Source organism: Coptis chinensis, chromosome 3, assembly GCF_015680905.1.
Source record: "Coptis chinensis isolate HL-2020 chromosome 3, ASM1568090v1, whole genome shotgun sequence".
Taxonomy (NCBI): Eukaryota; Viridiplantae; Streptophyta; class Magnoliopsida; order Ranunculales; family Ranunculaceae; genus Coptis; species Coptis chinensis.
This window is the reverse complement of record NC_141458.1, coordinates 34,099,053-34,115,815: the sequence shown is the minus strand read 5'-3', so window position 1 is coordinate 34,115,815 and position 16,763 is coordinate 34,099,053. Positions and strand designations below refer to the sequence as shown.

Sequence of the window (16,763 nt, the reverse complement as noted above, 5' to 3'; positions counted from 1 at the left end):
ATGAAAGTTTCATCTTCGCCTTGTTCATCAGCAGTTATAAGGTTATCAACTTCGTAAAGTTGTATATCCTTATCAACCTCACCCCTCATTGGGTATTGATCCTCTAAGAATCTGACGTTACGTGCTTCTATTTCTGTGACATGCCCTTGAGTATCCTCCCCTAGAAAGACATACCCCTTAGAAGTCTCAATCAGATCTTATAAAGATACACTTCTTTCCAGAGCACTCAACTTTCCAAATTCTCGATTTTGAGAAGTGACAAAGGCAAAGACACACCCCCATGGTCTAAGGTAGTTCAAAACGGGTTGTCTACCAGTCCATAGTTCATAGGGTGTTTTGTCAACAGTTTTTGAAGGAACTAGGTTAAGTATGTGCGCAGCCGTTAACAATACATCACCCCAAAATGAGATAGGCAAGTTAGCCTGAGCCATCATAAATCTAACCATGTCCAGTAGGGTTCTATTCCTTCTCTCAGAGACACCATTCTGCTGAGGGGTATAAGGAATAGTTAGCTGTCTAGCTATACCCTTATTTTCACAGAGTTCCTTAAACTCATCAGAAAGATATTCACGTCCACGGTCGGTTCTTAAGGCCTTTATTGTCTATCAAGTTGATTCTCAACTAGGTTCTTGTACTTTTTAAAACAGTCCAAGGCGCTCGATTTGTGAGACATCAAGTACACGGTCCCATAGCGTGTATAGTCATCTGTGAAGGTAATGAAATAAAAAGCCCCATGCCTTCTTTGTTACATTCATTGGTCCACGGATGTCCGAGTGAATAAGTTGTAAAGGATAAGTTGCCGCTTTGGGCTTTCCCAAAAGGTTTCTTGGTGGCTTTTCCAAAGAAGACAACTTTCACAGTTTCCATTTTAACAGAGGTTAAGTTACCTAACAACCCCCTTGCTAAGCGGTCTATCCCATCGGTCCAATATGTCCTAGTCTAGCATGCCACAATTGGCAACCAACCATTTTAGACATAAAACCTCAGTTTGTGCTAAGAGTAATGTCATAAAAGAATTCATTAAATAAGCATGACCTATCAAACTGTTATTTAAAGATATCTCAAGCGAGTTCTGGGAAAAATTAAACACATAGGATTCTTAAAGTAATTTCAAAACCGATAAAAGATTTCTCCTAATTGAGGGGTACAAAGAGTACTTCTTCAATAAGGATGGATCTCCCACTCCAAAATCCAACCTACAAGTGCCTGTGCCCAAAACATTAGCTACACTTTGGTTTCCCATGTGGACTCTCCGAGTTCCTTGTGGAAGTTTCCGGAAATCTTCAAAGCAGGGACCTATCCCGTTTTATGTGGTGCATGCATTGCTGAATCTACAATCCAATATTGTGATGAATCGGGACAAAGATGATAGTACTTATCACATTGACAATGATGCTTAAAGTAAAACTCACATCGGAGAAGGACATGCCCTAGCATAGTGTCCCATCGATGACAATGAAGCATTCAACACTAGTCATGTCTATCGACTTCCTAGGTTTCTTTTTCGTGGGTTAGGCTTGGCCTTTTCCTTGCCTTTCCCTTTTCCACTTTTCTTGTTCCAAGGAGCCTTCCTCTTTTTGGAGTTGACAACATTTGCTTCAGTTTGAACAACAGGCTTTTCATTGAGAAGCCTTTGTTCCTCAAGCTCACATTTCCTTTGCACCTATGCAAAGTTTGTGATACTGTCATCATGCGTCAAGATAAGACGAAATTATTCCCAAGTTTTAGGTAAAGACCTAATGACAGCTTGAATTTGTTGTTCATTCGACGGGACAGATCTGCTTGGGCTAACTCAGCAACCATGTTTCTCATCACCGTGTAATGTTGTGTCATAAAGGTATGGGGCAGCTTGATAAATTTGTAAAAGCTCATTTGTAGCCTCCTCAGCTGTGCAGTAGTCGTACCCCCAAGGTCCGCCTTTACTGCTTCCCATAGCTCTTTAGCCGATCCAAGGCCATCATACCGCATCATGAAGTCATTCCTCATGGTGCCAAGTATGGCAATTCGGGCAACATTATCTTTGCTTGTATACTCATTGTACTTTTTAAGTACAACAGTATAAGCAGCTTGTGTTAATCCTTCAGTGGTAGGTTCTGCTACTGTCTCAGTTATTACATCAATGACCTTCCTATCTGCCAGAATTAGCCTAACTTTCCTAGACCAAAGTTAAGTAATTCTTATCGTTTAACAAGTCCTTTTCAGGTAGCATCAGAACGGGGATTTTCCATCGGATGCCATTCTATCAAGTTTGAATTCCAAAAATAAGATACTACGAATAAGAATCATCTCTTAAATTAAATCTAAGTAATCCACATTTTCACATATGAGATGATCATGATAATCTACTAGCATGATTCTAGCCATTAAATAAAATCAATGCATTTGACTATCAATAACATAGAATATGCAAAAAATCTACTACTTAAATTTCCATTTCATAAAATTGTTTCTACAAAAAGGAGTTTCCTATCTTTCAAAAAACAATGTAGAACTAAACAGAGCTAGTTAACCATGAACATAGAAGCGTCCTGGGTGCCCAGGGGAGTCATCCTCATCCTCGCAGTCACTATCAGCCATTTGAAAATTACTAGCCACTTCCTCTGTTTCCCCGTGAGGTGGGAAAATAAACCCTGATGACACATCATATGGATTTGGTTCCTTAGCATCGTCCCATAATCGATGTAGGAGAGATTTAAGTGGTTGAGCCTCATTCCTATCCTGAATAGGACTGGGGCTCTTTGGTGTATATTCTGGTGATGGTGGCTCTGTCTCTATCTTATCAGATTTCAAGATAGTACTTTTGAAAGTTCTCCTATATTGCTTAGCAGTCATGCGTTTCTTGGAAGCCCGTCTCCCAAGATCTGGTTCAGTTTTCCTACAAGTTTCGGGTTTATGTGACTTAGGCATTGTGCCTTAGTTTTCATATGACCGTTGATAGAAAACAAACAATTTTATATACATGCAATAGTAAAAATCCAGATTCAAATAATTATTGCATGGTAAAAATAAACATCCTAATGTCAATTTTTAATTGTGGAAAAATACATGTGAAAAAAAATCCTAAAATTTGTAGAGAAATAATCTCAGAAATAAATTTCCATGTAAAAATTTCTAAGAAAAAATTTCCTAGAAAAAAATTTCCACTAATTATTTCCCATAAATAATTTATTTTGCAAAAAATTAAGCAATATCTAATTAATTTTAAACAACCTAATTATTTAAAAATTAATTAAAAGATTTTTGAAAAAAACAGCGGTTTTCAAAAATTGTAGATCACAAGATCAAAACCATGAAACAAAAGCATGCAAACCATGGAAAACTGGCTCGATGCCAATGTAGGATTTTATCGATATCTCATGCATGATTCCTACGATATATACAATTACGTTATACCACATGCATAAAAATAGCTAGCGTGAAACAGAATATCGTACCTTGGTCACGACTTTCAATTTGAAGTTCCAAGCTTTGATCTACGGGGAGAAGATGTTCTTGGCACACTCAAGATCTTCTTCTTCTTAACTTTTTGGAGTCAAGTTCAAACCACGAGCGGGAAGCAACCTTTTTTCACGAAACCAAGAACTAAGAACTCCGACAATGGCTAGGGAGGATACCACCTATGGAATCTCCACAAAAATGGGCTTCTACTTTAGAAAATGTTGGAGGCTGCCATTAAAGGAGAGAGAGCTTTTCTTGTTGTTTGGATTATCAATATGTGAGAGGTGGGGGGTCTATTTATAGAGGTTCCCACCTCCTCAATATTGGATAGGATAGAGTCCTATACTCATCTAATATCAGATAGGATAGAGTCCTATACTCATCTAATATCAGATAGGATAGAGTCATATACTCATCTAATATCTAATAGGATAGAGTCCTATACTTAGTGGTTTATCCTTATCTTGGTGGGCATCTATCCAACCTTATTTCCAACAGTTTCTAGATAGCCCTGGTTTTTAAGTCGAATAAAATGAGGAAAGGATTCTGAGCCCATTTTCTTGTTCTTAAAAAATGGTGTCCCTCGTCTGATGGGAAGTACGTGCTCTATGATATAAGGGTATGACTCATGCAACATAGTGAGTGAATAGGGATTAGGGGATTGTCAGATTAAATTCGGGAGACATTTCTGGCTTCAAAGTTCAAACGTCTCATCTCACTAACCATTTTATAAGGATTATACTCATCGGTTTTAGTCTACTCCATACTTCACATGAATCACATCATGCTCCAACTTTTTTTTTTGGCAGGACATCACTCCAACTTTATAGTTTAATTCATAGTGGTTTAGATTTGTAGTTATATATATATATATATATATATAGGAATAGGTTCCGTTTACCGCACTTTTTATACTATAATTTATATCATGTCCTACAATTTTACCTACAATGTGAATTATAACTTAGTTTTTTGTATATGTGTTCAACGTAACTAACCATGAAGATCACTTATATAAAATTTCAACTCATTTGATAATGTTTAACTATATCAAAAGATGATTACAAATTCAAAAAATTTGAGCCGTTAAAAGTAAAAGAAATTCAAAGTCGACAACAATTTTTAATTAGGTTAGAGATTTTCAAATGAGATAATTTTTTGTGGATATGTTATCTATGATTAGTAAATCATATCCACAAATTATTAACACTTAACTCATATTGTAGGAAGTGTAGTATAAACCATGATATAAAAAGTGTGGTAAACGGAACCTGCTCGATATATATATAATATGCAGTATTTTTCAGTTTTAGTTGATTCTACAACTTGACATACCTAATATGGTTATCCAAGTTTGAACATAAAAAAGTATAGCGACATCATGTATCACTAATAAATCCACTAATTATTCTCTGTCACATGTCTTACTTAATCTTCTTTTGGTACTTCTTTACCTTTCGCAACCAAATTGCATGAGGTATAGATTAAGAAATAGGATTATATAATTAAATTTGATGTACCTAGTCTGTTGATGGATACTAGGGGCACTGTCTCTGACCTTGTTAGCAATTCGAGATATGGCAAAAATTCGGTACGGGAATAATTCGAGAATTATTCGATGATTCAAAAAAACGATACGGTCAAATATTTGGTAAAAAATTCACAATATGGCAATTATATAGTGTTTAATTAATACGCGTTTAAAACGTTTGGTTGCAAAAATTTAGAAATAAAAAATTCGTGATGTTATATGTTAATAAATATTAATAATAGTTGTCATTCTTTCTTTACAACATAACAAACATATCTAAACAATTTAGCCACAAAAATATTGAAACCAATTGAATGGTCCACATAAGTACTTTCATTTATTTGTTTTTGGATTGAAATTACCGTTCAAATTTCAAAATATATACACTATGACATGACAATTTAAATATTGCCAAAAAAGTATAAAAACAAAGCTTTTGGATTAATTTATCACTAAAAATGTAAGAGTTGGAGACTTAAAGTAAGAGTGATGACATAAAGTATATAAAAATAACAAAAGTGCAACCGATTTTTTTTTTTTTTTTTTTTTTTTTTGAGCCAAATTTTTGAAAAATTTGTCAAAATCCGTATCACACGTTTCAAGGCAAAAAATCGCAAATTATTCCGAATTTTTCAAATATTTGGAAATATTATACGTTTTGCCTTTCAAAAATTCGATCGAATAGATCGAATAATTCGGCAAATTGCTAACAAGGGTCTATGATAGTCCGAGTTTGGAAAACAGAACATTGGCGTGATTATGCAACAAAAAAGTTGAAGCCCAATGACACCGGCCCATTAAAAAACCAAAATGATTACGGCCCACTAAAAAAACCATAATTAGATCCGAAACACAATCCAACATTAGATCTGAGTATCTGACTCCAAAACAATACATACCATACACATGACCACAACTTATTACCATGAACCGTACACACAAGAACCGTACACGTGTAAGAATCTAAACTAATTGAAACGAAGAGATTAGAAACTTCCAAACAAAAGATTGGGCTGAATTTTTGGTGTATGGCTCGTTCTTCTTCGCCTGATTCTTCGCCTGATTTATTTAATTCTACTTCAAATCTTCTCTCTTTCTTGGATTTAAACGATCGTCGTTCGGTATAATTTCTCTCCTCTCTTTTTTCTTGTGCTTAATTTTATGGTATGAATTAAAGTTTCAATTTTTACAATTTTTTTTTATCCTTTAAACTTTATTTAGGCCTTAATTGTCCCAAATTTATTTACTAATTTTAAAGTTTACCATTATAATTTGAACTTTGTTTATTTATTATTAATATTGTTATTGTTATTACTATTATTTATATTATTATCATTGTTATTGTTTTTAATATTATTATTGTTGTTGTTTCAATTGAATTTTTGATTGCAGAAAGTTGTATTAGTACAATTTTAGACGGTAGTGTCGTTAATAATTTATTAACAATTACAAGATATCAAAATTGAACGAACATATAACGGATTAGAATTGGTGTGCGGGGATGTTCCTATAGTGTTTACTTATAAATCTAATGAATTTTGTATCACTTTTCTTGCAATGTGGATTCTTAAGTGATTTTTAATGCTTAAATGCAGAATATGGATCAGATGGATATAGATCCGATAACAATTCCGGATACTCCAGATAGATTGTCTACACAAAAAATTAACAGTGGCCGCAGAAATTTTGAGGAAATCGAGAGTTCGTCAGGTGGTGGAAGTTCTGGAATTTCAAACTTATTGGATAAAGGAGGTTGTGTTCGAGTAAGGGACCACCGTAGGTTGAACGTTGAGAATCCGAAGCATAGGAGATTGTTTTCTCGACCCCGTGGGGACATTGGTGTTCATGATAAAAGTCGAGAAAATAGTCACCCCGTTGTTAGTTTAGCCGATAGTCCATCAGTTTCGTTGAATAGTCGTCTTTTTAGGAGGATGATGTCTGGTAAAGGTTCTTCAGAACCTCATTTTAGTGAGAATATTACGCCCAGTAATGATAGAGCTAAGCTTGATGGCGGTACTTCTAGTATTGCTGAATTATTAGCTGCTGATGGCAAAACCCTTGGTAAAAATAAGGAGAAAGTGATTGATTTGATGTCGAGCCCAGTAAGTGCTAGTAGAAATCTGAGAAAGAAGACTTCACTTCAAGATGACAGGAGCTATGTTGATGAGGGATTATGTAGCAGTTCTTCTATGGGTGTGGATCGTGGGAAAGGGATTTACATACCTAGTGACGGCAAGCATAACACAGAACCGGTCATGTCACGATCTTTGCATTCACCGACATTACCAAGGAAAAGTGGGCAGAGGAGGCTGGTGCGAAATGGATGCATCTCTCCGCATAATGTTGCGAAGGCTAAACTCATTGCTGAAAGCCATGTCAAGAGTCACGAAGATGGTAGACAAGTTGATACTGGGGTCGTGCCAGGTGAAAGAGACACTGATAGAGTTAAAGGAAAAGGGGTAATGGAGGAATCTTCAGCACGAAAGTATGATATTGAAACCTTACAAACTTCATGCAATAGACTATGTTATGCATTATTTCATGTCATATGGCTACCATATTAGATTTTACTGCATTGTATGATTGAGTAGCATACTTGGTACGTAATTTCTTATAGATTATTATTTTACTTTTTTTGCTGATTAGAAAGTGCAGTTATGTCAAGGAAGCCTTAAATTGGTTGGGATATGGCAAAGGATCTTTGGGTTATCCATTCCCTCTCCCGGGTCATTTTCCTCGTTGAAATGTTTGTGTGAAATGGAAGTTGAAAATTCATTGTGCGCCTTTTTTTTAGTGTGTCCGACTGTCCTCTGAGTTATTTTACCCATATAGCTGGATTTTTTTCTTTTCCCAATAAATATATCCTCACATTTAGGTGAATATTTGCATAACTTCCATTTGTTTTTGTTATGCTGACTTTGATGATAATTTCTTTCACGGTTGAAGTTGCTCCTTGCACCATCCCATTGTAAAAGGCTGAAGGCAAACTGTCACACGCTTTTGCTTATAGATTGCTTAGCGACTGTAGCTCTTGTGCTACATCTACATTCTTAGTATGGTACTATAATATCTATACTGAATTTTAGAGTAGTTGACAAATTTTACCCATACTGATGGTCCTCAATGTGTTTTTTCCCAATACTCCGTGGCTATTTGTTTACGCTCCTTGTAGAAATGAAAATCATAATGGGTTAGTCGTGCTTTTATTTCTTCCAACTCATGATTATGTATTGATAATGTTGTATTTATTTGCAGAAGTTCACTAAATCCTACAGTGGAAGCTAATAGAACTGAAGGTTCTTTTGAAGCCTTTGATGCAATGGGTGGTTGGAGAAGCACACGTAATCATTCGAGCAACACCTCTTCATTTTTATCTGATAGTGCTGGACATCTTTCCAGGACAATTAGTGGAGTTGGCCATTCTCATGAAATTAATGATGCGGCTTCTTTCAATCCTGGGCCTACTCCATTTTTGGCTCAAGCATCATCCAATATCAGGTCGGAGATGGATAGGGAAAGTGGACTCCGTTATGGAGCTACTAAGAGAGTTAGAAGACAAAGGAAACGTGGTTCAGCTTGCAGTGACGGTGGCGAATCTTTGATTTTTGATGACTTAGAAATTCTAGGGCCTTCTGAGGAACCCTCAAATGCTAGATCAACCAGAATTCGAAGTAATCGGCATTGTGGCAGCTTGCATCCAGTAATAGAAATTGAGGATGTGTCTCCTGTGCAAAGTGGAGGTCTCCGAAATATGACTCAAATGGATAATGATGACTCAGATGTTAGGGCAAGACAAGTTGAGGCAGATGAGATGTTGGCTCGTGAACTCCAAGAAGAATTTTACCATGAATTGCCTGGAGTTGGTGGTGGAGAGGTTTGTGCATTCTTGCAATTATGTTTTTATTTTATTAATATTCGTTTCTTGGTGTCTTTTTCTGTTTTGCAAGTATTTAAAGTGTGTGCATATATTCTCAACAGATCGATGCGAGTATAGCATGGGGTTTGCAGCAGGAAGAGGATGTGGAACGTGCTGCTTCTTTAAGGCGTCAGCGGGTACATCCTGTAAGTGGTCTTTTGTACGTGCAGAATTTTGTTAATAATTGATAGCTAGAGGCATTTTAGGACCGGGAATTTATCAAAATTGGACTTAAATTATACAAGTAAAAAACAAGTGTTACTTTGGATGTGAGAAGTAGAGACGAGTTTACCTTTGTTTTCCCGGTAAAATGTATGGTTATATTTCTCCGTATCGACAAACACAAAGAATATGACTGACCATACATATGATCATAAAGTCGGTTATTTAGGATGAGATGTCTCACTCAGAGGCTATGAAGCACAGACACTCCTCTAGGGGCAACGTATCCGTGTCGGACACGTATCGGGCACCGACACGTGTCCGATACTCAATTTGGAGTGTCGGATTTATTAATTAATTTTTAGAATTTCCGGTACTCCGTGGACACGCTAGGGACACAGGGGACACTTCTACATTTTATTCCTATTTTTTAAAAAAGTGATTAAAATACTTAAAAGAAGACACAATTTGGGTAGGGGTTTTATTTCACTCTTGAAATAAGAAAAATGAGGCACAATGCACGACTGCGCTTGATGATTATCAAGTCCTTTTTATATATATTTGTTACAAATATTTTGTAATTGTTATTTCTTTCGTTGGCATTAGCTTGCATTATTGGACATGTATGTTGTTGTTTAATATTTTAGAGTTGGACATGTTCAAAACTAGTGTTCATATTTTGATTAAATTTTGGTGGAGAATGTTAAATTTCAATTATATATATATGGGCATATGGCTATAATGTGCGCATAAGAATGTGGCTCTATATATATATATATACGGTTTGGCTAGAGTGACATCCCTTACGCGACATCCTTATTGTACATCCTATCAAAAAGTGCATTTCAACAATAAATTAGTGTATGATTTTTTGTAGATATAATCTACTCTTCATGGATTATATCTCTACAAAAAATTAGCTCAATTCGATATTTCTAGCTTTGTCAAACTTAAAATTATTTCTAGACCGTTAGATAAAATTGCAAACTTAAACACTACTTTTGACAAAGTTCCACATATTGGATTGAGCTAATTTTTTGTATAGATCTTATCCATGAAGAGTAGATTATATCTACAAAAAATCATACACTAATTCATTGTTGAAATGCACTTTTTGATAGGATGTACAATAAGGATGTCACTCTAGCCAAACCGATATATATATATATATATATATATATATATATATATATATATATATATATATATATAATGTGTCCATGACGTATCAGTGTCTTACTTTTGAATTATGCCGTGTTTGCGTGTCCTTGTCGTATCCGTGTCGCGTGTTAGTGTCCGTGCTTCATAGCTCAGAGATACAACAACTAGGAAGATGTATCTCACAAGCAATACAAGAAAGAACCACATTTGAGAAAAACTGAAAAACTATAACGAAAAAGAAAAAGAAAAAAAAAACTGTCATCATGCATGACCGAGCAAGGAACCCCAATCTGAAAGTAAGGTCCCTGAATGATATATCTTTACCCTCCTAGGAAGATGTATCTCACAAGCAATACAAGAAAGAACCACATTTGAGAAAAACTGAAAAACTATAACGAAAAAGAAAAAGAAAAAAAAACTGTCATCATGCATGACCGAGCAAGGAACCCCAATCTGAAAGTAAGGTCCCTGAATGATATATCTTTACCCTCCTCCCAAAACTTCGACCAGATGAAGATGAACCCCTTGATCCTCTGTTGCATGGGTACGCCCTAATTTTCTCTGTATCGCGTACCCGACACGGACACGGACACGGGTACGGACACGGGTACGGACACGGACACGGACACAAGCAAAACAGACCCTAATTCTCAGATCTCGCCGTGTCCAAACCGTCGTACCCATGTCCAAACCGGACACTCCGTCCCGTACCCATGCAACACAGTCTTGATCGCTATAATCACACGTGCCTTAGAATTCACACATACATCAAAGTTTCAACTGTTCCTCTCCAGCCAAAGCCCACCTTATAGCAAATGGTAAGATGCTCCTCAGTCTACATTCCTCAGAGGAATGGAACCTAAGAACCAACAAATCTGACGACCCACTGTGTTGCAAAGGTACGAGTACGAGTGTTCGATTAGACTTCGCTACTCCGGTTTGGAGATTCGGACACGGTATGGGCTAAAAAATAGATTCATGGACACGGCTAATATTTCATCTAAGAAAAAGGACAACCTCTAGCTAATATGAAGTACCCATGTGACAAAGTCAACCCAATACACCGAAAGTGGCTCACAAAATGACTCTAGATACCCCAAGGAAAAGGACAATGTATGAGAATGTGACTCACTGACTCATCGGCCATACACAAGGGGCAAAAGTCAATTTCCTTTTTCCCATTAGGTTATCATCTATGGCCAAAAGCTTATTATAAGTGAAGAAAAAAGAGACATTGACAATTAAACTCTTGTATTTTTAAAAAAAAATTGTTCTCTCTACAAAATAAAAAATATTAGCTTCTCTTGGACACTTTAAAGGTGACTCTGATCCTCCTTGTTGAACTAAAAGTCCTCCAACCGGTTAGCAGACATCCAACAGCTGGCCTGAAACCATCAATCATCTGATTGACTGATTATTTTACGTCTACTATCAGGAACATACATTGCACCACTTGCCTTAAATATGCGTGGATCATCCTTTGGTGGGCGTACAAACATTAGTGAGAGCATTCGGTTAATGAGAACTGTTTGATTCTTGTGCGTGAAGATGAGTTTCAAAAAAATGAAATGGTTAGAGACGATCTGAAGCAGGCAAAAATAATTTTAATTCTTAGCGGATACCAAACGACTTGAGTTCAGTTTATAGGCCTGAAAAGGAGTAAGCTACATATCTTTAAGGTCAGCCTGGCAAGTGTGTAGCACACTATTTCTTCTTGCTCGGTACGAAGTGTGTAGACATAGCATTCACATGGGGTTCGAACTGGTGCAAGTCTTGAAGGGTGTTACTTTTCCAGGTTTTATCTATCTAATGATGTCAGAGTCCGTTTCGTTAATGTAGCTGCCCTGGTTTAATGTTTGAATCGACATACTTTAGTTATAGACTTGTATTTGTGTCTAGATCATGTAAGATGTAAAGAATTAACTTTGAGAGGGAATGCAATTTGGACAAAAAAAGGAAATAAGGTTATAGTAAATAAGTTCTTTAGATTTCTAATCTTTTTGGACTAAATCGTAGCTATAGCTGCCATTCAGTAAGCAATCAAATTGCCTTTGTTGTAGAGAAAAGTTTTCCGTTGAATATTAAGAGATAATTTATTTATTGTTGTTAATTATTGTTTTAGTATTTTTCTTGATTTGTTTGTAGTTTCTTTTTTTCCCCTCTCAACTTAGTCTGACAATGTGATTATTACCTCTTGATCCGTTGCACAACACAAAATCGCAAATGAATGAATGCCCAACACTTCTTTCTTTGTTAAAAATACTTATCTGTTTGATTGATCATATCTGTTTGTTTTCCTAATTATAAGGTATTATGCTTCTACAGAGAGATGCGTCGATGTCACATCTATATAGACAACAGCAAACACAAGCTCTTCAGAATTCTTCAGTTCGTTATACAAATCGTGCAATTCGTGCTCGTAGTCGTGCACCAACCTCCGCAAGAGGGGCACAATTTCGAGATAGGCGTATTGGTAGCTCTCCTACGATATCAGCTAGAGGAAGACACATGCACTTTCCTCAGAACATGGATGTGGAGATGGTATTGCTTCCTAAATCTATCTAACATTTGCTAGTGGATGGGTTTTTTTTTTTTTTTTTAAAGTTAACGAGTGAAAATGAGTACTTTTTTTTGTTAAGAAGATAATGTAGAACTGAATCATTTTAGGGTTAACTAGTATTACCCCCCCACTAGATGAGCCAATTAGGATTTCCCCCCCCACTAGATGGGAAATTAGGGTCTCTCCCCTAAATACACACAAAAAAAAAGTCAAAGTGGGTTGACCGAATTTTTTTTGTGTGTATTTAGGGGGGAGACCCTAATTTCCCATCTAGTGGGGGGGAAATCCTAATTGGCTCATCTAGTGGGGGTAATACTAGTTCACCCATCATTTTATAAGGGGTGTGCATGGGTCTATTTTAGTTGGTTTTGACCTGAACCCAATACTGAACCGACATTATGGTTTCACAAAACCAGGAACCGAAATTGATTTGCCTAGTAATACTGAACCGACATTATGGTCTATTTCGTTGATTGGTCGGTTTTAGATCAAGAGAAAAGAAAACATTAAATTTCAACCCAAAAATCAAATTCGAATGAACTTAGCCAAAAAAACACAAATTCTATTACATACTCATGCTAAATTTGGGTAGATCTATTCCATTTGAAGATTTTGGAAGACGATATTACATGGGCTATCAACATCCTCTTGAATAGAATTAAATTCCTCATTCAAAAATTTGACATGAATGAGAAATAGAAACGAAAATACTAGAAAGAGGTGTTGGAGTTTCTCTTTGACTTTTGAAATTAGAAGAGAGTGAGAGGGAATAATAAGAACAGAGAGGGGATGGTGAGAGAGAGGGACGGTGTCGGTTTTTTTCACACCCATAAGTCTTTAGGTAGGCATTTCTTGGGTTGGCTCCTACTCGAGTCTTGGCTTATGTGATTTGGGTCCTACTGTGTTTAAATCTCACTGATATCATTTTAAAGACGTCATATTGGATAATTGATATAGTTCTTCTTTCCTGATTAAAAATAAAGAGTGTAAGTTTAAAACATTCTTTAAAATTCCCATTAAACCACTAAATCTAGTAATCTATAGGAAAACAATTTCTAGAGTTTAGTGACCTACCATTCTACATGTTTTTTCTATATGCTTATGATAAAATCTCATTCCACTTTTAAAATTGTTCATTGAAATTTGAGGAATTTTATTATAAATAAAAAGAATATTGAGCCAAGTGTCTTGTATGTTGATTTTTTTGTGTGTTGTGGGGCGAGGGGGGATTGATTTATAAAAGTTAATACAAGGACATGTGACTTTGCTTTCGTGCAGAGAATTCATATATTAGAAGCACTGGAAGCAGCTGCAGCTGGAATTAGTGAGGACGTGACGAGGGCTAGTACCTTGTTTCATGCTCAACGTGATTTTAATGAGTAAGATTCTTTTTATTTTCTATGATCTGCATTCTCTAGTTTTAATATATGTACTCGGTAGAAATGTAAGATAATGATTGTTGGATTTTCCCTGACAAGAGGGTCTTAAGTTAGATACTATGGAATGGTTTTCCATCAGTAAAGATTTAAGTAATGAAGGAGGAGAATGGGGTGATTAAAGCTAAATGATTGGTAGTAAGGTTCCTGTTTGTTGTATTTTTTTTATTCTGGTTTAAAATTGAATCCTATATATTACATGTGAATTTTTGGACCACAAATTATTCACCTGTTCGTATATCCAGAAAATGAAAGTAATGTAATTTACTTGTGCAGAAATGATTATGAAATGTTATTGGCCCTTGACGAGAACAATCACCAGCATGTTGGTGCAACCTCTAATCAGATTAATGGTTTGCCACAGTCAACAGTACAGGTAATATACATAATCTCTTTTAAGTTTTTTCCTGAGTCATATCTATGCATTTTAAAGAAAATGATGAAGTTGGTAAATTTAACTGAGCTTGCTTAATGCTTTAACTGATTGTTCTTTTATTCTTTGCCTTTTGTAGACCGACAACTTTGCAGAAGCTTGTGCCGTATGCCTAGAAACGCCAACAATAGGAGACACCATTCGACATCTTCCCTGCTTACACAAATTTCATAAAGACGTAAGCTCTGTCCCCAATTTTTTTTATGAGTACCCGAAAGTTGCTTTTAAATAACTGGTGTAGATATCAATTTTCTTGTTTTTTGTATTGTGATGCCAGTGTATTGATCCATGGCTGAGGAGAAAAACATCATGTCCTATTTGCAAGTGCAGTATCACTTGATTTGCGTGAGTGGCTGAGCTGTTTGAATTGTTATGTTGCTGCTTAGCTGATGGGGATTCCTGACCGAGTGTAGCAGGTTATGATTAAGCGCCCACATATTTCCTACAATGTATATAGCATCCCAGCCTGTAGCAGTGTTTCTGCTACAATGTTTCTTGTTTCCATTTTGTTTCCTTGATGATTTTTATTAATTTATTAGTCCATAGGCCTGGGGTTTTGTGATGTATCCTAACAGAAATCGGTTGCATTGTTTCTCATCATCTTGTTAAGAAAGAGAAAGAAAGGAGAGAAATGAGAAATAGATAAAGGTTAAAACTATAGATGTCTTATTATTTCTGCTTTTCGTAGATGATGGTCTCAGAATAAATATAGGTAGAGATCCAGCTTGTGTAATATGCCAATTTGGTCAAATTTTAACTATAATAGCCAGGGGATTGAGGTTTTGGAGGTGCCTTTACCACGAAAACTCTTGCAAAGAATATGCAAATGCAGTTCAATTCAAATTTTGCTGCTATTTGAAAATTGCACATTCTTTCCAACTTGATCACACTTTTTCTTACTCTTCTCTCTTCACTCTAGGTCTTTTTTTCTCTCTTACCTAATGAATTGTCGGCTTCTTTCTCTCTCTTCTTTTATTTTTATACCCGTCTCCTTTTATCTTAGTCGTCCATGTGTCTCCTTTCGATTCTCGTCCTGGTCCCTTTAGTTTCTTCTCGATTTCAACCCCTCTTTTTATCTTGCCCCTCCTCCCCTTCAAATCCCGCTCTATTTTTTCTCTCCCTTTCTTTCCTTATTCACCTTTCCGTCCCCAGCCCTACTCCCATTTCTTCTTTCGATTGTTACTGCACTCCCTTCCGCTTGCTTGCAACTCATTTCCTTTTCAAACTGTGGTGCTTCTTTATTACTGGTCTTCTTCCTCGTCATACTTGTTCCAGCTTGCTTGGTCTCGATAAGGCTATGTTCAGGTTGGTTTCTTTATTTTATTTGTTTCCTGTGGCCTATTTTATCTTTCTCACTCTCATTTTTTTATTGCTTTAATTTTGTCCCTTTCACTTCTCTACTCTCTAACTCCCTGACTCAACTTTGTCACCATGTTTGAATCCCACTCCGGTGATTCTTCCTCTTCAAGATCCAACATGGTGGCGTCCCCCCTCCAGTTGACACCACCGCGACCCCCTCCATGTCTGGGCGGCCCACTAGCCTGCTGCCACCCCTGTCACGATTCCGTGTACCTAACTTAGAAGCGATTTGGGATGCCTATAAGATTCCTGATGACGTCCTCTTAGAACAAGTGCCTGAGGTAACTCACTTCCCACATTTGGTTCCTGGTCGGCCGGGGTGTCTCGTAGCCAACGTTGGTGTCTCGTAGCCAACGTTGGTTAGATCATATGTGGTTCCCTTTGTCGCTTTTGGATGTCGAAGTGTGCAATCACTTCAATATCCCCCCCTTGTCAAGGCATTGATAATTTCAGGAGGATTATGTATGTCGCGAACCATTATAACAAAATCAGGGAGCCCAAGATATCCTACTGCGACATAATTGCTCATTATTACATAAAGAAGACCACCAAGGATGCCAATGTAGGATATCACTCCTTTTGTGTCCGTCTGAAAAACAATCTTTCGTCCTGTGTATCATTTCCTTAGACAAGACATGACATTATTATCCTTTATATGTTTTTAGGAACTTTCTGTCTAGTGGTGTGACTCTTAACCACCTTGCTTTCCTGTCTAGTGGTGAATTTCCTTCTTAATTTTACTTTTTATATACAATCTATGTCACTAA

At 36.5% G+C, this 16,763-nt stretch overlaps 1 protein-coding gene across 1 annotated transcript; it reads left to right on the top strand.

The window, feature by feature from the left end:
• Nucleotides 1-5,834: 5,834 nt before the first annotated feature.
• On the top strand, nucleotides 5,835-15,295 carry LOC147509270 (RING/U-box superfamily protein). The gene is made up of 9 exons (XM_086601603.1): nucleotides 5,835-6,090; nucleotides 6,565-7,454; nucleotides 8,225-8,843; nucleotides 8,948-9,031; nucleotides 12,534-12,749; nucleotides 14,047-14,147; nucleotides 14,481-14,580; nucleotides 14,717-14,815; nucleotides 14,915-15,295. Exons 1-9 carry the CDS (start codon nucleotides 5,998-6,000, stop codon nucleotides 14,975-14,977), a joined length of 2,265 nt encoding a protein of 754 aa, XP_086457729.1. The 5' UTR covers nucleotides 5,835-5,997; the 3' UTR covers nucleotides 14,978-15,295.
• The last annotated feature ends 1,468 nt before the right edge of the window (nucleotides 15,296-16,763 follow it).